At 43.4% G+C, this 20,683-nt stretch overlaps 1 protein-coding gene and 1 non-coding gene across 2 annotated transcripts in view; both read left to right on the forward strand.

The window, feature by feature from the left end:
* LOC126417142 (protein artichoke) overlaps window positions 1-20,683 on the forward strand; it is a 116,485-nt gene that overhangs the window by 95,133 nt on the left and 669 nt on the right. The window contains exon 7 of the mRNA XM_050085038.1: window positions 823-1,033. Coding sequence (XP_049940995.1) covers window positions 823-1,033 — 211 coding nt within the window. The remainder of the gene's footprint in view (window positions 1-822; window positions 1,034-20,683) is intronic.
* On the forward strand, window positions 11,479-11,553 carry Trnal-caa (transfer RNA leucine (anticodon CAA)). Its single transcript has one exon. It is a non-coding gene; the product is annotated as a tRNA-Leu (tRNA).

The raw sequence follows: 20,683 nt of genomic DNA on the forward strand, positions 1-20,683 counted from the left end.
CCTTGCTGCTACTGAGCATTCCCGATCTCATAAATATGCCTAATACTTGGCTTAACCACGTAAAGGGAATGCACACATGTATTAAAAGCACCTCACCATCGATCAAAAGGGGCATCCTGCCTCCAACGCAGGGAAACGTGCTTTAATCAAAAGAAACTATACATCTGCATAGATGTTTGAGACTTTGAAAGGTCTCTGGAACCGTATAGTTTCATATGATTACAGCACTTGTGCCTGGGATTCAGGGAGGATCCCCCACTACATTCGATACTATGGTGCCATTCCAGTAGAGTTGGAGATCCTTTCCAATGCCGTTCAAGCTGAGAGGGAATACCAAGTGGGCTGAGGCCTTACTGGGAAACTGGACTGAGGAGGGAGGCGTGTTACGGTTGTCTGTGCAGTTGTGCAAAGCCACTGCGCCATGCTGTCGTAGTGGTTTGCACATCTGCCTAGTCAGCAGGAGATCTGGGTTCGAATCCTGACCTTGGTACAAATTTTCATTCCTCGCTTTAGTCTACATATCATACATGTTTGAGACTTGAAACAGTCTCTGGAAACATATAGTTTCACCTATTGCATTTTTGTATTTGTTCCTTATTTTATTTTATACGCTGCTTACTTTAAGAGAAAGCCCCTGTAAATTCGTTAAATAAGCTCTTGTATTGGTCACGATACCATGACAACCTATTTCCTTCTTTGTGCAGAAGGTAATTCCTCTAAGCACCAGCACGGCCTCAGCATTACGAGTCACTCACTCACACACACACACACACACACACACACACACACACACACACACACGTCACGATGCTTCTGTGTCAGGTGACGCGCGTGGGCAAGCACACGTTCCGGCACCTGGCCAACCTGGCGGAGCTGCACCTGTACGGCAACTGGATCTCGGCCGTGGCGAGCGACGCCTTCCGGCCGCTCAAGAAGCTGCGCCTGCTCGACCTGAGCCGCAACTACCTGGAGAACCTGCCGCTCAGCGCCTTCCGCCCGCTCGAGACGCAGATACGCAGCCTCAGGACTGAAGGTACGCCCGTATCTTGCTCTTGCTGCTTTGCTCGATAACGTTCTGGCACTTCAAGAAACTTAGTCTTTACCTCTCATTGTTTATTTGGTTATCCTGTCAACACTGTAGCTATTAAGAACTCTTTTACATCCAACCAGAAGGCCTTATGTTTTACAGTACATCCACGGTACAGTGTGCATTAAAAATGACTTAACGACTTTGGAATGATGCAGAACTTTATTGAGATAACATACAGAATCGGTAGACATGCCATTTTGCAGCACACAGAATCAAATTTCACATAAAATTGTCAAGTGTAACTCCGGTTCGATGTGACTACCATTTGTGGTGCGGCAAACATCCCACCGGTAATCAGTTTCTTCCCACACTCGTAGAAAACCTGGCGTAACTTGCCCGATGGCACCTTAGATCCGATTTTTCAGGTCGGCTAAATTGTTTGCTAGGAGAGGACCATACACAAGGTCTTTATTGAGAGCCCACAGAAATAAATCCACTGGTATCAAATCCGCGGAGCGAGGTGATCACACGAGCAAACGGTGCCCTACGCTGGCGCTCCAGGTTGGGCAGTGGGGTACTGATCTGAATCAAACTTGAGGTTGTTCCTCCAAAATGAGACATCTACCGACGGAATGGGGTACTGATGCACTGTGTGATTGAAACTTGTGAGGTTGTCTGCTACAAAATGACACACCTACCGATTCTGTAAGCTACGTCAATGCATTTCTGTATCATTCAAAAATTGTAAAGTCCTTTTTGACTCATCCTCTATATGGCCTATGAAGACGACCGCTAAGTTAATCTAAGAAAATTTTAGTTGTTTATTTGCTGCATAAGGTCGCAGTGTGAGTACGACGTTTTGGAATGGCTACTGTCCCTTGGAGATGGCGGTTATCGCTGAAACAATTGGTTTTCTGTTAAAAGGGTTCCTTTCATCTCCAGTTTAACTAGGCAGTTTAAACTGCTCAGAAATAAACATTTCTAAAACATCCAAATTTCGGTTGCTTTGTTGCTATTATTTCTACTAATAAACGTGGACTTCGAACAATGATGGAAAAATTCTAATGGATGTGATCAATATGGGGTTGAGTTTACAGCAGAAATTGGTCTCAATTTCTCCAGCAAGAACTACGAAGGTGAAGGAGACAGACGCTGCGACATCGAGAGCGAAATATGGCAGGTTGAAAACTTTCCTGCATTGTCACCTTTGGATGCTATCAGTTTTTCACTCTGAAGCAAACACAAAATAGATGGTTCAGTTATTATCCTAAGTTTATAGCACGACATTAAAGTTATAGGTATATCCATTAAATTTACCCTGTCTTCCGAGAAACATTGTAGATGATGTCTAGATGGTGTTGCAAATTTATTGTGCCTTCTGCCGTTTTTAGTATTTTAAAGCAATTGAGCGCAATATTTCATTGCCACTGCTCTTCGTAAAATAACTCCAACTGGGGATGGTTCCATTGTCCAATACAACTTAAGTTCGAAGACTACACCGAGAAACTACCTTATACACCAAGGGGGACAATGCAAGTGCACAAGTACGTCAAAGTTCCCGCAAGACTTTAGCGATTCTTATGTCATGTGTTTGTTGCTAGTTTCTAACTGTTACCATTGTTAAAAAAGTAGTGCTGATTAATTTTCCCAGTTTCTACAACAATCCAATATTTCAAATCAGTGGAAGCTTTAAAAAATGAACATAACTGGTTTAAAAAAGTTTTCTTTAAAAACCAAGAATCTTTGCACTGCTGCTAAGGCAAGTCGGTTATTGGTAAAAAAAGTTTATTAGTAAAAAAATTAAAGTCTGTCATAACAAAGACCGAACCAATACCGAAAAATACCGGATATTCGGAACTAAAATACCGGTATCGGTTTTTACCGGTCGGTTTTTTTCCAGCCTTATTCTCTATTTCTATCTTCCGGTAATCAGGATTCGTAGAAACAGTGAGGTTGGTGAATAAGCGGTTTGAGTTCCTATCGACTGACACTGTGACGTCACTGAGGAAGAACTTTCCCTCGGGAACGGCGCTACAACAAGTGAGTAGCGTATTTACGCGTTTATTTGCAGATTAATTTTTGCTCCTTGTGAAATAATATACTTATATCGGTATTCTGCTACAGTTACATACTTTCTGCTACATTGTGTAATTTTCCCAGCTTTTAAACACGTACTGGTGAATTAAAGGACCTCAAACAACTATGAAATCGAAAGAAGCAAGAACCTCAAAAATCGCGTAACATAGTTTATATTTGTAGTTATTTTTCTTTTCAAATGTGAATGTTGCAAAAGGTTAAATGTGAAAATAAGATCTATGTAAAGTAATTTTCATTTTGTATCCGTCGTAAGTTTAAAATAGCTAAGCTGATAGATTGACACTGTCGTTTCAAATGCCCTTGAACCAGCAGATCGAACTGTCTAGTTTTCAAACTAAATTCTGTTTGTTTTTTATTGATAATGTAAACAAATAGCATATTAAATGCACGATATTATTTAGTTTATTTTTCAAACATTAAAAATGTATTGAATATGCAAACGAGAAATTATGAAAACTAGGAATAAAAATGTAATTTGCCAAATAGTCAGAAACAATAATTAAATATGTTGTCAAGAGCATACAGTAAAATAGTCTTACGAAGTTCATCATACAGTGATCGAAATACGTTTGTTGTGCTGTCAAAATTGGAATAAATTTTGTATTAAATAGTTTCTTACCATCGTTCATTTGCCTTTAACAACAGATAGTATTGATGAATTGCCTTGAAATCTTTCATTACAATTGGAATATTATCTTTGTATTGAATAATACAAGTATTTGATTTGCTGGAATGCTAGTAAATCCCGTAAAGCATTTAATATTGTTGTGCAGTAACTTTCAGCATGTGCAATTACTTAATATTGGATATATTCATTCAACGGTGTCTTCTTTTTCTCAAATAATACTAAAAAAATGAAATTGCTTTTCAAAAATATCGCGTTCGAAGGGAGGGGGTGGGGACTAGGGAAGGACATGCCCTCTTCCATCCATTCTTCCATGGTATGCGCTGAGGTATCACTCACGCTACTATACGCCAAATTGCATGATGGAAAAGCATCAGTCTTAAGCACTCCTTCGGTTTTAAATTTAGGAAGTTTAGCAAATTACAAGGAAAATCAGTTTCTTAGAAATGACGAGAGAGTATTACAGCATTTTCAACACTAACAGCATCTTTTGTACTTAATTTCGAGAACGCGAACCTTTGCAAACTTGCATTGCGAGAGAAGACTTCTCCAGTCCGTTTTGTTTCAACTTTGTTAACATCATAGCCAACAGCAGCAACCTGGCATTGCTTACACATATTCGAAACTATTTTATTTCCAAACACTCGCTGAACAAATGTAACTAAGAGTAAACAACAACACTCACAAAGTCACAAAGCCTACATAAACGGGCGTGAGGAGGTCCTCAGTATCGTCATGCACGAAACAGCACAAATTGTTTCTTGCTCATCGCTGTAGCTAACTGCCGTTGTACCACAATCACTCTTCTAATACGAGGTTCGTAACGGAGGCGAGCGTATGAATCTCACAATGGCCGCCCCACCTCAGTTTAATAACTGCCCATCTAATTGTATGCATAGCTTGCAACTCGCGTCCGTCTTCGAGCGCTGCTCTACTTGCTGCAGAATGCTGCCCCTCCCGTCCTGTGGCTTCGAAGGCTGTCTGCCAAGCTGCGCTGACAGCAAAACCCTTATCTTGCTTAACGAGGTTCGTCGACATTCGTATCACAACTGTGTCCTTAATAATGCAAACCCAGGCAAGCGGGAAGCCAGTCGACAAATCTTGCTAATGAGATAAGGGTCTTGCTCTCAGCACAGTTTGGCAACTAGCCCTCGAAGCAATAAGAAGGAGGAGCATCATCTTACGTCACCTAGAGTCGTGGTGAACAACGGACGCGAGTTCCTAGCTACGAAAACCATCGGCTTGGCTGCTGTTAAACTGTTGCCGGTCGGCCGTTTCGAGACTGAAATGCCCGCTGCCGGTATCCACCGCATATGAGACGGACTTGATACGCCGGCCGCTTGACGGTAGCGTCGTCCAAATTTCCATCTTTCCAACTACAACTAACTCACCCATCCGACTCACAAAGTAATTTAGGACTAACAGTCGACAGAAAACTACGAGGGCAGTTCAATAAGTAATGCAACACTTTTTTTTCTGAAACAGAGGTTGTTTTATTCAGCATTGAAATACACCAGGTTATTCCCCAATTTTTTAGCTACACAACACTATTTTTCAACGTAATCTCCATTCAATGCTACGGCCTGTACGCCTGCACGGTACCATTCCACTGGTCGATGTCGGAGCCAACGTCGTACTGCATCAATAACTTCTTCATCATCTGCGTAGTGCCTCCCACGGATTGCGTCCTTCATTGGGCCAAACACATGGAAATCCGACGGTGCGAGATCGGGGCTGTAGGGTGCATGAGGAAGAACAGTCCACTGAAGTTTTGTGAGCTTCTCTCTGGTGCGAAGACTTGAGTGAGGTCTTGCGTTGTCATGAAGAAGGAGAAGTTCGTTCAGATTTTTGTGCCTACGAACACGCTGAAGTCGTTTCTTCAATTTCTGAAGAGTAGCCCAATACACTTCAGAGTTGATCGTTTGACCATGGGGAAGGACATCGAACAGAATAACCCCTTCAGCGTCCCAGAAGACTGTAACCATGACTTTACCAGCTGAGGGTATGGCTTTAAACTTTTTCTTGGTAGGGGAGTCGGTGTGGCACCACTCCATTGATTGCCGTTTTGTTTCAGGTTCGAAGTGATGAACCCATGTTTCATCGCCTGTAACAATCTTTGACAAGAAATTGTCACCCTCAGCCACATGACGAGCAAGCAATTCCGCACAGATGGTTCTCCTTTGCTCTTTATGGTGTTCGGTTAGACAACGAGGGACCCAGCGGGAACAAACCTTTGAATATCCCAACTGGTGAACAATTGTGACAGCACTACCAACAGAGATGTCAAGTTGAGCACTGAGTTGTTTGATGGTGATCCGTCGATCATCTCGAACGAGTGGGTTCGCACGCTCCGCCATTGCAGGAGCCACAGCTGTGCACGGCTGGCCCGCACGCGGGAGATCAGACAGTCTTGCTTGACCTTGCGGCGATGATGACACACGCTTTGCCCAACGACTCACCGTGCTTTTGTCCACTGCCAGATCACCGTAGACATTCTGCAAGCGCCTATGAATATCTGAGATGCCCCGGTTTTCCGCCAAAAGAAACTCGATCACTGCCCGTTGTCTGCAACGCACATCCGTTACAGACGCCATTTTAACAGCTCCGTACAGCGCTGCCACCTCTGGGAAGTCAATGAAACTATACGAGACGAAGCGGGAATGTTTGAAAATATTCCACATGAAATTTCCGGTTTTTTCAACCAAAATTGGCCGAGAAAAAAAATGTGTTGCATTACTTATTGAACTGCCCTCGTAACATGGATTGCTCACCTCGTTATCATCGTATGCGAAGTTCGAAACCGTCTAAAGCAACCAACAGGCTTCTTCTATTATTATCTCTATCTCTAAGTTCCTATTCCGTCCCATCGTCACCGACTCCAACGCTGCGTGGATCTCTGCCCCCCCCCCCCCCCCCCCACCCCCATAACATACAAGTGCCTTCAGATCCTGGAAAGAGATGGACTCCGTCTCGCCTTCCCAAATCGTTTGCCTTTCCCAACTCACCCACTTTCGTCGCAATCCTCTCTTACTAGACCTTCTTCGGAAGCAAAACATCAACCGCAAAACCCAATACCGGTACCCAAAATCGCAACCACTAATCAGCAATATAGGTACCCTGCTGCGCTGCTTTATTCTTTCATGCACCTTCAAAGATTTATCCATCTCCTCCTGCCAGAATCTTAGTCAGTTTCCACTTCCCACTAATAAAATCAGTCCTGAGATGGACCCCTCTTCCCAACACTAATAAGTGGCACCACGAGGCATTATCCATTTCTCTCCCTCCCCCTTTCTCCACCCTGCTGAATTTAGTCGCCACCCGCGGTTCTGAAGCGTTTCATAATCATACTCATCAGTACACCTTCGTTATGGGCGTGACTATTTTCATATATCACCAGCGTCACCGTTACGTCATGACATCAGTCACATTATTACTAGTAATTACATTTTAGCTGTAATACAGGGTGATTCAAAAAGAATACCACAACTTTAGGAATTTAACACTCTGCAACGACAAAAGGCAGAGCTAAGCACTATCTGTCGGCGAATTAAGGGAGCTATAAAGTTTCATTTAGTTGTACATTTGTTCGCTTGAGGCGCTGTTGACTAGGCGTCAGCGTCAGTTGATGCTAAGATGGCGACCGCTCAACAGAAAGCTTTTTTGTGTTATTGAGTACGGCAGAAGTGAATCGACGACAGTTGTTCAGCGTGCATTTCGAACGAAGTATGGTGTTAAACCTCCTGATAGGTGGTGTATTAAACGTTGGTATAAACAGTTTACAGAGAATGGGTGTTTGTGCAAAGGGAAAAGTTATGGACGGCCGAGAACGAGTGATGAAAATGTAGCACGCATCCAGCAAGCATTTGTTCGCAGCCCAGGAAAATCGACTCGCAGAGCTAGCAGAGAGCTGCAAATTCCACAATCAACTGAATGGAGAGTCCTACGAAAAAGGTTAGTTATGAAACCTGAACGTCAACTACCCGAGGCGATGAATCGGCCGCCAGGCAGCCCGTGACAGAGCACTTCATCACTGGCCTCCAAGAAGCCCTGATCTTACCCCCTGCGATTTTTTCTTATGGGGGTATGTTAAGGATATGGTGTTTCGGCCACCTCTCCCAGCCACCATTGATGATTTGAAACGAGAAATAACAGCAGCTATCCAAACCGTTACGCCTGATATGCTACAGAGAGTGTGGAACGAGTTGGAGTATCGGGTTGATATTGCTCGTGTGTCTGGAGGGGGCCATATTGAACATCTCTGAACTTCTTTTTGAGTGAAAAAAAACCTTTTTAAATACTCTTTGTAATGATGTATAACAGAAGGTTATATTATGTTCTTTTCATTAAATACACATTTTTAAAGTTGTGGTATTCTTTTTGAATCATCCTGTATAATATTGTATATAAAGTTCAAGTAACCATCAGTATTGACCACTCATATACATAAATAAAATACCAACATGATTTGCTTTACGTAGAATCATAAATATTGCCCACCAGTATTTTTTTGTTAGTAATTTATTGTCATTTGTTCTGAAGTAATTTAATACATCTTCCAAGTTTCTTCACTTTTTGACAATGACCTGATTTATCAATTACTGATGGCTACTTTTTGACGTTGACAAAGAAAGTACTTGAGCTTTTGTTCAGTGTTAGAGGACTGTGAATTGTGGACTGAGTGCAGAATGGTTCAAGAGCAGCTATATCTGTTGTCAGCCCTCTTTTTCTTAGGTAATTGAAATAAAAGTGGAAATAAAAGCACATCGCCCCTTCGTCAGAAGATGGAAAGTGAGAACAGCCGTTCCGAAAAGTCGCGCTCGCACTGCAACCTTATGCAGCATGAAACCCGTAAAGACTTAACTACATTGACTGTATCAGAGGTTATAGAAAGAAGTCTTTCACGACCGGATGACATAATTGTTTTTAAGCCTTTCGGGATGTGAGGTCGTGGCCCAAGAAACTCTTCTGTTCCCGAAGTTTCGTCCAGGATTGTGCTGGACATCTTCAGAAGCGCTCCTCTGCTGAGTCTTGCCGACTGACTGGTCGGACGTCCGAGAGCGACATATATACTGTAGGAAAGGGGACATGGTTGAAGTAACACGTGATGAGCAGAGATTATCCTTGTCAATGATAAAACTTAACTAACGATTGTCATCTTGTCAAAGATAAAATTTCTAGCGATTCTGCAGAGCTACTGTCAATATGTCGCTAAGTTTCATTGCCTCTTCTTTTCTATTAAAATTATCTTGATGCTTTTAAAAATTTCAATGGCTTCTCTGCATAGTCGTGGATAATAATTTGACGTTGTACATAAAATTTCTGTTTCCAAAAATCGATAGGTAAGTTTTATCTTTGAAAAGGATTATCTCTGCTCATCACGTGTTACTTCGACCACGCCCCCTTTCCTACAGTATATGTGTCGTTATCGGACGTGCGACCAGTCAGTCGGCAGGACTCAGCGGAAGGGCGCCTCTGAAGATGTCCAGCGCGGTCCTGGACAAAACGTCGGGAACAGAAGAGTTTATTGGTTTACCAGCTGTTATGTCATCCGGTAATGAAAGCCTTCATTCTATGATCAGAAAACGCTGTGGGGAGGATTTCTCAAAATCAGTCAGACGTCTGAAATTCTTACATAAGAGGAGATCACTTTTAATTTGTACTTTAACCTTCTAGATACGTTGTACAGACTCGTCTTCTATACCGAACTTTTTAAAGCTGAAGAGGATGTTTCGGACAGCTCGGGTGCATCGGATTTATGATAGTACAGAAAGAGCACTGCTCCGAGAAAGGATATATTACACAAGATGAGAGATCGATTCTGTTGAGAGTATGTTACTGAAACTGCATTTTTACTTGCTAATAGGGTGCAGATAGATCTGTGGAATAAAATAGATTACCTTACGTTTACATCTAAGGAAGAGATGATGGAAACTACTATTAATAGAGAAAAGAAAAGTTCAGAAAATTACAAACTAATGTAGCAGCTACAAGCCATACGGTGGTCTGATACTTTTGTTAACAAGTCGGAGAGAGTGTTAGCTCAAGACGAGATTTCCGTCTTTGCAAAAGGAGAAAACTATGCTATAACACCTGACAGAATACCAGACGAAGATATTATTGCGAATATAGAAGCAGATATACGAAATATCCCCAAGGAAACTGAAAATGCAATTCGAATCGAAACCACCAGGGTCTTATGCCACAGTAAACCTTTGGAAAGTAGTTTAACAAAAGGCGAGAGGAAGGTTCTCAGAGATTTAAATTGAAGATGAAAAGATACTGGTTCTTCCTGCTGATAAAAGAAATACTACTGTAGTTATGAATACAGAGGATTATCGAAGCAAAATTTTGAACTTTTTAACCTCAGGATAGTTCTGAGGAACAACAGATAGAATTATTCAAAAAATCCAGTTCACCATGGAAATGGAAAATGATAATAGAATATCTTTCTTGGATGTTTTAGTTATGAGACGGTTCGATGGAAGTTTGGAACATAAAGTTTTTCGGAAAGTAACACATACCGACTGGTATTTGCATAAAAACTCCAATCACCATCTACAACAAAAGAGAGTTGTCATTAAAATTCATGTCGATAGATCTGAGCGGATATGCACATTGGAACATCTGGACGCTGAAATAAAACATTTGAAGCAGGCGTTCGAGAGAAAGGCTAATCAGGGAAAGAGGCAAAGAGAATTTAGCGATCAAGAAACAGAAGACCGAAGGACAAGGATGAACCACAAGGACGGAAATATACAGTTTCTCTCCCGTTTCTCAAAAAAGTAATGGATGAGATCGGTAAGATTTTACAGAAACATGACATCAGACCGGTCTTTAGACCAACAAAGAAAATCAGTCAAGTGCTCAGATCTTTGAAGGACAAACGCCCTCCTCCTTCGACATGTGGTGTACAAAAAATTCCATGTACGTGTGGTAAAGTTTATGTTGGGACTACCAAGAGGAGCGTAAATATACGGCCAAAAGAGCACAGAAGTCTTTGCCGACTAGGAAGAATACAGAAATCAGCTGTAGCAGAGCATGATCGTCAGTCAGGAAACCACGAGGTATGCCTTCCACCGACAGATAGTGCAACCATATCGTTAGCATATTGGCGGTGCATTTGTCTCCATTGACGATAATTCGCGGCCCCATTGTGTGCGTCTTGTGAATGACTTCCTTCAGGATTACAACATCACTCGTCTAGAGTGGCCAGCTTGTTGTCGAGATATGAACCCTATAGAACATGGCTGGGATGGATTGAAAAGGGCTGTTTATGGACGACGTGGCCCAATAACCACTCTGAGGGATCAACGCCGAATCGCCGTTGAGGAGTGGGACAATCTGAACCAACAGTGCCTTGATGTATTTGTGGATAGTGTGCCACGACGAATACAGGCGTGCATCAATGCAAGAGGACGTGCTATTGGGTATTAGAGGTACCGGTGTGTACAGCAATCTGGACCACCACTTCTGAAGGTCTGGCTGTATGGTGGTACAATATGCAATGTGTGGTTTTGAAACTTCCTGGCAGATTAAAACTGTGTGCCCGACCGAGACTCGAACTCGGGACCTTTGCCTTTCGCGGGCAAGTGCTCTACCAACTGAGCTACCGAAGCACGACTCATGCCCGGTACTCACAGCTTTACTTCTGCCAGTACCTCGTCTCCTACCTTCCAAACTTTACAGAAGCTCTCCTGCAGAAGCTGTGAGTACCGGGTGTGAGTCGTGCTTCGGTAGCTCAGTTGGTAGAGCACTTGCCCGCAAAAGGCAAAGGTCCCGAGTTCGAGTCTCGGTCGGGCACATAGTTTTAATCTGCCAGGAAGTTTCATATCAGCGCACATTCCGCTGCAGAGTGAAAATCTCATTCTGGAATGTGTGGTTTTCATGAGCAATAAAAAGGGCGGAAATGATGTTTATGTGTATCTCTATACCAATTTTATGTACTGGTTCCAGAACTCTAGGTATCGAGGTGATGCAAAACCTTTTTTGATGTGTTTGTGTAATTATAAAGTTTACTTCAGTGAATGCTCTTAAGAATTTAAGGTTGTGTAGTATGTCTACAGTATCAAAAGGAATTGTTGACGATCCCTTACAGAAACGCTGGGGCGTAATGTGATCTGACGTAGCCATAGACCAAGAATTTCGTATGATAACACTTTTAAATTTTATGTAGCGTTGTTAGGTGTTTCTTTGTTTTAATAACGTAATATCCTTATACATTTCCTGACCAAAAAAAAAAAAAAAATGTGAAGCAACAAGGTCATATGGTCGGATGTCACTGTAACTTGGTACGAGCACGCACCTTCGGCAGATGCGCAAATGATTCGAGATGCAATTCTACGTGACAGGCAGAACGATCGCCAGAGCGCGTTAGTGTTGTTCACGTTTAGCATTGTTAACAGGCTTGGTAGGATATGTAAGGGGCCCGAACAGCGATAGATTATGTGTATCACTGTGGAGGACACGGAGACGCCGCATACTCGCATGAGACAGCGTTGTCGGCACGGGACATAGTTTGAAAGGGGCTTCACTGTGAACCTCCGTATTTCCGGCTGATCGAAACGTGAGATATACATTGGGATGTGACAGTGGACCGACGTTCGACTGCTCGGGAATGTGAGGGCGTATGTACATGTCGTCAAGGTTCCGGTCGATCGCGCCTGCCGGCCGCTGCGGCCGAGCGGTTCTAGGCGCTTCAGTCCGGAACCGCGGGACTGCTACGGTCGCAGGTTCGAATCCTGCCTCGGGCATGGATGTGTGTGATGTCCTTAGGTTAGTTAGGTTTAAGTAGTTCTAAGTTCTAGGGGACTGATGACCACAGATGTTAAGTCCCATAGTGCTCAGAACCATTTGAACCATTTGAACCATTTGATCACGCCTGACGGCCACGAGGGAGAATCGCCGCACTGTACAACTTGCATATCGTAACCGCTTGACATCTTCACCTGCCATTCGGGAACAAGTAAAGGACTCCATGCTACATTCTGTGCTGCAGCCGGAAAACGGCTGCGGTTAACACAGCGGTACAAACGGCTACGTTTTCAGTGGTTCCGTGACCGAAAACCGTTAACTGCTGATGAATGCTGTCACGCTGCGTTCCGCGATTAATCGTGATTCTACATGGCCTTGGATGACCATCATCGGCAAGGATGATGGCCACCTGAGGACAGGTCCCAATATGTCAGTGTTTTGGAGCGGCGTTAATCCTAACATCATGTTTTGGGGAACAATTGGGTAGGATATAAACTCAGGGCTGGTAGTGACTGAATGGTCTCTGACGCCACAACGGTACATCGCGGGCATCCAGCATCCTCAACAACCTCAGACGACAGTACCGTGGCGCCATTTTTCAATGGGAAAATGACCATCCACGTATTCCACGTGCCTCCACGAATTTTCTGCGTAATGCTGACAAGGGAACCTCCCCATCGCACCCCCCTCAGATTTAGTTATAAATTGACGCAGCGGATAGGCCTTGAAAAACTGAACACAGATCAATCGAGAAAACAGGAAGAAGTTGTGTGGAACTATGAAAAAATGAACAAAATATACAAACTGAGTAGTCCATGTGCAACATATCCAACATCAAGGACAATGTGCATAGAGAAGCGCCGTGGTCCCGTGGTTGGAGTGAGCAACTGCCGAACGAGAGGTCCTTGGTTCAAGTCCTCCCTCAAGTGAAAATTTTACTTTCTTTATTTTCGCAAAGTTACGATCTGCCCGTTCATTCATTGACGTCTCTGTTCACTGTAATAAGTTTAGTGTCTGTGTTTTGCGACCGCACCGCAAAACTGTGCGATTAGTAGACGAAAGGACGTGCCTCTCCAATAGGAACCGAAAACATTTGATCGCAAGGTCATAGGTCAACCGATTCCTCCACAGGAAAACGCGTCTGATATATTCTATACGACACTGGTGACGGCATGTGCGCCACATGACAGGAATATGGTGTCGACCCACCTAACTTGCACACTTGGCGATTTAGGTTTTCTTGTGGATGTGATAATCACTCCCAAAAAAGTGATGAAAACATAAGAGTTTGTCACATAAACTGCAACAAATGAATGCAACAGTTTCACAGTCGCACAGTTTCCCTGTGCTCTGTCAAAACATGTTTTTTACGTTTTCAAATGTTTCCTTGTGTAGACCGTCAAATCCTGCATATGTCCAAGCAAATCTAAACATGTCCTGGAATTTTGGAGAGCGAAGTTGATTATGTGTGAGTGCCTGAACTTAATTTAATAATTGTCTGAAAATAAAAAATTAAACTTTTCACTCGGAAGAAGATTTGAACCACAGACCTCTCGTTCCGCAGTTGCTCACGCTAACCACGGGACCACGGCGCTCGTAAGTTGACCCTCTCCTAGATGTTGCCTACCTTGCCCATGGACTACTCAGTTTGTATATTTTGCTTATTTTTTTCATAGTTCCACACAACTTCTTCCTGTTTTCTCGATTGATCTGTGTTCAGTTTTTTAAGGCCTATCCCTGTGCCAACTTATAACTAAATCTGAGGGGGGTGCGATGGGGAGGTTCCCTTGTGAGGTGCTCTTGCGGCCAGCAAGATCTACAGCTCTTTCCCTACCAGAATATTTGTGTGACCAGCTCGGACGTCAATTCTGGCGCAGTCCCAGTATCGAGGATACCAAAGACCAGTTGCAATAGTTTCTTGATGCAATAATTTACAATAGTTGTGGATCAGCTTGCGTCATCAGAAAATACAACGAATCTCTGCATGCTTCGTGGCCCGATGGGTGCAATATCCTAATGATAAATGGGCTGGGATTGGTAAGTTGTCTGTAAATTTGATTCGATATTGTGACCACAGAAACGTAATCATATATCATCTTCTTAATCAATATTGGATCAAACAGGACCTGTTGGAATCATAACGTGTAGGCTTTCACGGCCAGAGTCTTCATTAGTTAAAACTTACGGGCTGAGAGGCAGTGGTCGAACTGTAAAACTACTTCTTCCTGATGTTTCGTTGCCAACTACGGGCAACATCATCCGAGGAGAGTCGACGACTGGCTGCCAGGCCGTGGAGGTCCCGTTTATATAGAGCGCATAGAGGGCACCAACACACGTCACATGGGGCCGGCTGTAAGTCTATCTCTGACTAACGCCAGTATTCTTGATTGAAGGAAATCCATTATCACATCATTGGTGTAAAATCGACCGCCATATCTTGTATAGCTTCAAGCCTACCTCTTTTCTGTTAAAATTACTGTGGTGTTTCAGAATCTCTATAGCTTCCCTATACATGAATCTGTATAACTACCCTATACATAAAGGCATCAAAAGGATCCTACAATGAAAGTTTAGGAGCTACCAATCGGTTAATAGAAAAGTCTTCCATTCTTGTAGAGGATAAAAAATATCTACGTAAAACGGAACCTTATCCTTCTAGATTATATGGGCTACCGAAGGTATACGATATGTGGTGGGTAGCTTATCAAAATATTTAACTTACAGTGTATCATGAGATTATTCGATGTTGTCTGGACTATGGTTGTATGGTGTATCGCAATGCGACTAAGATTTACTTCTCCAAATTACTCATTAGTTCAGAGCCATTCGTACCGGCCTTAGATCCATGGTTCCATGCCTACAAACGTTCTCTTAGTGGAAACAGGAAAGATGCCCTACACGTTAGACGTCACATACTGTCTGTCATTCAAGAAATAGCCCCCGTGGAAAGTCCTGCTTATAAGAGTATAGACTGCATTTATCAATTACTGAAGAAGAATTAAAAGTTCGTCCATGTGCACAATCTTTGACTCTTGGCATCATGTCATAAGTTATATGTGATGTTCTTCATATTTGCCTCTATTTGAATATGATCTTGTTGGAATCAGCTTCCAAGTTCCTAACTGTAATTATGATATGACAAGCTCGCTGAATGTTAAAGTAAATTGGCGATTTAATTGCCTCACTGAAATTCTGTGGCCTGGTTATATCTGTATATGTACTAATGGATCCAAAATTCCACAGGAGGAGTATACCGAATGTGCTTTTCTATGCCCTCAGATCCAAATCAGTAAAGCCTACAAACTGCCCAAAAATGCTTCAGGTTTTACGGAGGATACTGGCAATTTTGGAATGAATTAAGTTTGTATCCTCAACTTCCCTCTTAAAAATATTAATCATTCCGAAATCCCAGTGTTTTCTGAAAAGTACACAACACCGGAGTTGGAACATAAAAACAAACTGTTATATTTTGGATGTGATGCTCGAATATATTCGCTGTAAACAGAGAGAGTAGACAATAATTTTGATGTGGGTGCAATTCCACGCTGGCATACGGTATATCAGGAAGTTAATGTCGTAGCGAAGCAAGCTCCATCTACCGGAACTGTTCTCGATGCAGGCTACTTACTTGAAGTCGAGAACTATAGAAAATAGCAACTGCAAGACGCGTGCAATGTCTTGCAACAAACAAAAGATGAATATTATGTTGCATTACAGCTTGAAATTACTAAAAGGTTGAGATTTAATACGCCGCATTTGATCCAAACTACGATATCCACCGTCATTCAACTCCGCCTTAAACATGCCTCTTTTTTCTGCCGGCCGCTCTGGCCGAGCGGTTCTAGGCGCTTCAGTCCGGAACCACGCGGCTGCTACTGTCGCAGGTTCGAATCCTGCCTCGGGCATGGATGTGTGTGATGTCCTTAGGTTAGTTAGGTTTAAGTAGTTCTAAGTTCTAGGGGACTGATGACCTCAGATGTTAAGTCCCATAGTGCCGCGCGGGGTAGACGCGCGGTCTGGGGCGCCTTCTCACGGTTCGCGCGGCTCACCCCGTCAGTTTCGAGTCCTCCCTAGGGCATGGATGCGGGTGCTGTCCGTAGCGTAAGTTACTTTGTGTTACATTAAGTAGTGTGTAAACCTAGGGACCGATGATTTCAGCAGTTAGCTCCCATGGGAACTTACCATCACCGCCATGCCCCTTTTCCTATACATTTGTATTACAAACAATATTTACGATTACCCCGCATGTGGGTGTGATTCGAGTCAGAAGCTATGTAAACTACATCTTGTTTTCGTGTTTCAAATTTGGCAATAAGCGATCGGAATTTCTGACGACTTTGATGAATACGGGTTACCTACTCCCTCTGACAGCTTCTGTTCTTTTGATTTATAAAGACACGCGCCTCTATAGAGCGATTGTCAGTTTTCTTAAGAGTGTAGGAAAAAAAATCTGTAGGACCCAAAGTTTCATTCATCTGTATAGCTTACTATTAAGTTTAAGAACTAGTATGAATTGATAACATCAATATCTCGAGTTTACTTATCATTCTGTTTATTAAATATTTGTTGTGGAAGGAACCGACGGCTTGAGCTCTGAGTTCTGTAAACATGCATTTACGTATTTATATATCCTGCGTAGAGATACAGGTTGGCAATTATTGAACTATATGAGTAAGAAACGTAAATTATTAACAAACTACGTCGTACACACACTTTATTCAACGTGTAAACGTCACTACAAATATTCGAATTTAGGTTATGTCGTGCTCGATATGCCTGCTATCATTGGGGATGATGTGGCGCAGAGAAGTGGTGATATTCTGCATGACACACTGAAGAGTCAGAACATCGATGCTGTCGATGACCTCTTGAATGGCTGTCTTGAGTCAGAAATGGTTTCGGGGTTATTGTTGTAGACCTCGTCTTTAATATAGCCCCACAAAAAGGAGTCGCATGTTTTCAGATGCGAAGAACATGGCGGCCAATCGAGGGCCCTGCAGCGGAGCCAGAATGCGGTCCCGAAAGTACTTCTCCAGGACATAAAACACTCTCCTGCTTCGATGGGATAGAGCTCCCTCTTCCATGAAACACATCTTGTCGAAATCGAGGTCACTTTGGATGATGTGGATGAAATTATCTGCCAAAACCTTGACGTTATTCCGTGACTGGACGTTGGACACCACACAGTGGCCCGTTGGAGGTGAACAGATTTCTCGGTGCGAAATCTGGATTTTTCAGGCCCCAAATGCGCCCGTTTTGCTTACTGACGAACCCATCCAAATGAATGTGGGCTTCGTCGCTAAGCCAAACGATACATGAACATACTAATTCGCATCATGCCCCGCGGCCAACTGTGCAGTTTGAACTTCCTAACGCAAACCGTTCAGAAGTTATGACGATCCTATTTCATATAGTTCAATTAGTGTCACGCTTTATGATCTCCATAGTTAGAGTACAAGCTCTTAAGGGGCTCCGGAACTCCCTATATTTGCAATGTTAAAATAACGCTTATAAATTACATCTTTCCTCACAAAGTATTTGAGGTAGGAAGTTGAAGTTTTTACAGATTAGTTATTGGAATATGGGCTACAACTTAACACAGGGATTTTACAAAATTTTAGTTCAGTTATTAAAGATGATTTTTTTTCAATTGTAATGAAAATTCACAACATTTTTTTGCAATTTTTTATTTATATATTCAAAAATATACAGTTTTTTGGAAAAAGGCTGTGTTAAATTATGCAGAAGGTACTGTGTAACATTTACTGAAAGTTTGAAACGAATATGTTTGGAAGATCCTTAGAAAACATGTAATTAGTATGAGAAAATAAAAGTTTTGGGAATCGAGCGACAAAGATTGGATTAACTTTTTAGTGCATTCCAGGTCCATAGGATGGATTATCTTCATCCTCTGCAAACTCCTCCTCCAGCTTCCTCTTGTTCCTCCTCCTGTTTACTCTTGCTTGTATTTCTAGACTCTTTACAGCCCTGTCTGCAGCCCGAAGGCGTTCCTTGTCTAAAGCAAGCATCGCTCGTTGTTGTGTTAGTAGATTTTGCTACCATTTTCTTCAGTTGCAGTTACTGCAACACTGTTTCAAAAGGTGGTCATGTATGAACACTTATCACATTTCAGTTGTATTTCACTAGCAAGTCCTACGTGCTTTATTATGGAGAGTTCCAGACCAACTTCAGTAGAATGAATACATCTTACACAGTTTGAAAAAATTCCTTTGAGAACCGACATATCAAATATTTCATTCACATCCGATTCGCCCATTAAACATTCATAGTTTTCACTCATTGAACCAAGCTTCTTCTGTGAAGTATTTTCTTTCCCACTTTGACTGCTATGGGCAGGTGTACTTGAGAGGTTAGGTTCACTGACTTGGTTATCGTCTTTATTGTTTACAGTAATAACACATACCTTTGGCTTTCCAACATTTCTCCTTTTCTTGAAAGCCTTCAGAGGATATCTAATAACTTTACTTTTACTCATTATTATGCTTCAACAAAACAGAGACTCAAGAAACACAATTAATTACGAATATTTTCGAGATAACGAAAGAGTAAATAAACATGAAACAAACGACAATCACACCAACGATATACACTCCTGGAAATGGAAAAAAGAACACATTGACACCGGTGTGTCAGACCCGCCATACTTGCTCCGGACACTGCGTGAGGGCTGTACAAGCAATGATCACACGCACGGCACAGCGGACACACCAGGAACCGCGGTGTTGGCCGTCGAATGGCGCTAGCTGCGCAGCATTTGTGCACCGCCGCCGTCAGTGTCAGCCAGTTTGCCGTGGCATACGGAGCTCCATCGCAGTCTTTAACACTGGTAGCATGCCGCGACAGCGTGGACGTGAAGCGTATGTGCAGCTGACGGACTTTGAGCGAGGGCGAATAGTGGGCATGCGGGAGGCCGGGTGGACGTACCGCCGAATTGCTCAACACGTGGGACGTGAGGTCTCCACAGTACATCAATGTTGTCGCCAGTGGTCGGCGGAAGGTGCACGTGCCCGTCGACCTGGGACCGGACCGCAGCGACGCACGGATGCACGCCAAGACCGTAGGATCCTATGCAGTGCCGTAGGGGACCGCACCGCCACTTCCCAGCAAATTAGGGACACTGTTGCTCCTGGGGTATCGGCGAGGACCATTCGCAACCGTCTCCATGAAGCTGGGCTACGGTCCCGCACACCGTTAGGCCGTCTTCCGCTCACGCCCCAACATCGTGCAGCCCGCCTCCAGTGGTGTCGCGACAGGCGTGAATGGAGGGACGAATGGAGACGTGTCGTCTTCAGCGATGAGAGTCGCTTCTGCCTTGGTGCCAATGATGGTCGTATGCGTGTTTGGCGCCGTGCAGGTGAGCGCCACAATCAGGACTGCATACGACCGAGGCACATAGGGCCAACACCCGGCATCATGGTGTGGGGAGCGATCTCCTACACTGGCCGTACACCACTGGTGATCGTCGAGGGGACACTGAATAGTGCACGGTACATCCAAACCGTCATCGAACCCACCGTTCTACCATTCCTAGACTGGCAAGGGAACTTGCTGTTCCAACAGGACAATGCACGTCCGCATGTATCCCGTGCCACCCAACGTGCTCTAGAACGTGTAAGTCAACTACCCTGGCCAGCAAGATCTCCGGATCTGTCCCCCATTGAGCATGTTTGGGACTGGATGAAGCGTCGTCTCACGCGTTCTGCACGTCCAGCACGAACGCTGGTCCAACTGAGGCGCCAGGTGGAAATGGCATGGCAAGCCGTTCCACAGGACTACATCCAGCATCTCTACGATCGTCTCCATGGGAGAATAGCAGCCTGCATTGCTGCGAAAGGTGGATATACACTGTACTAGTGCCGACATTGTGCATGCTCTGTTGCCTGTGTCTATGTGCCTGTGGTTCTGTCAGTGTGATCATGTGATGTATCTGACCCCAGGAATGTGTCAATAAAGTTTCCCCTTCCTGGAACAATGAATTCACGGTGTTCTTATTTCAATTTCCAGGAGTGTATATTGAACCATCACAGGTTAGCCACAACACATACTTTATCTCACATCACTAAAATGTACCTGATGAACACGGACGTTAATAATAACACCATTTGACAGCAGTTTAACAGCGCCACAGTGGGTCACGCCCATGTAGAACACATTTCAAA

The sequence above is a fragment of the Schistocerca serialis genome, chromosome 8 (genome assembly GCF_023864345.2).
Source record: "Schistocerca serialis cubense isolate TAMUIC-IGC-003099 chromosome 8, iqSchSeri2.2, whole genome shotgun sequence".
Taxonomy (NCBI): domain Eukaryota; kingdom Metazoa; phylum Arthropoda; class Insecta; order Orthoptera; family Acrididae; genus Schistocerca; species Schistocerca serialis.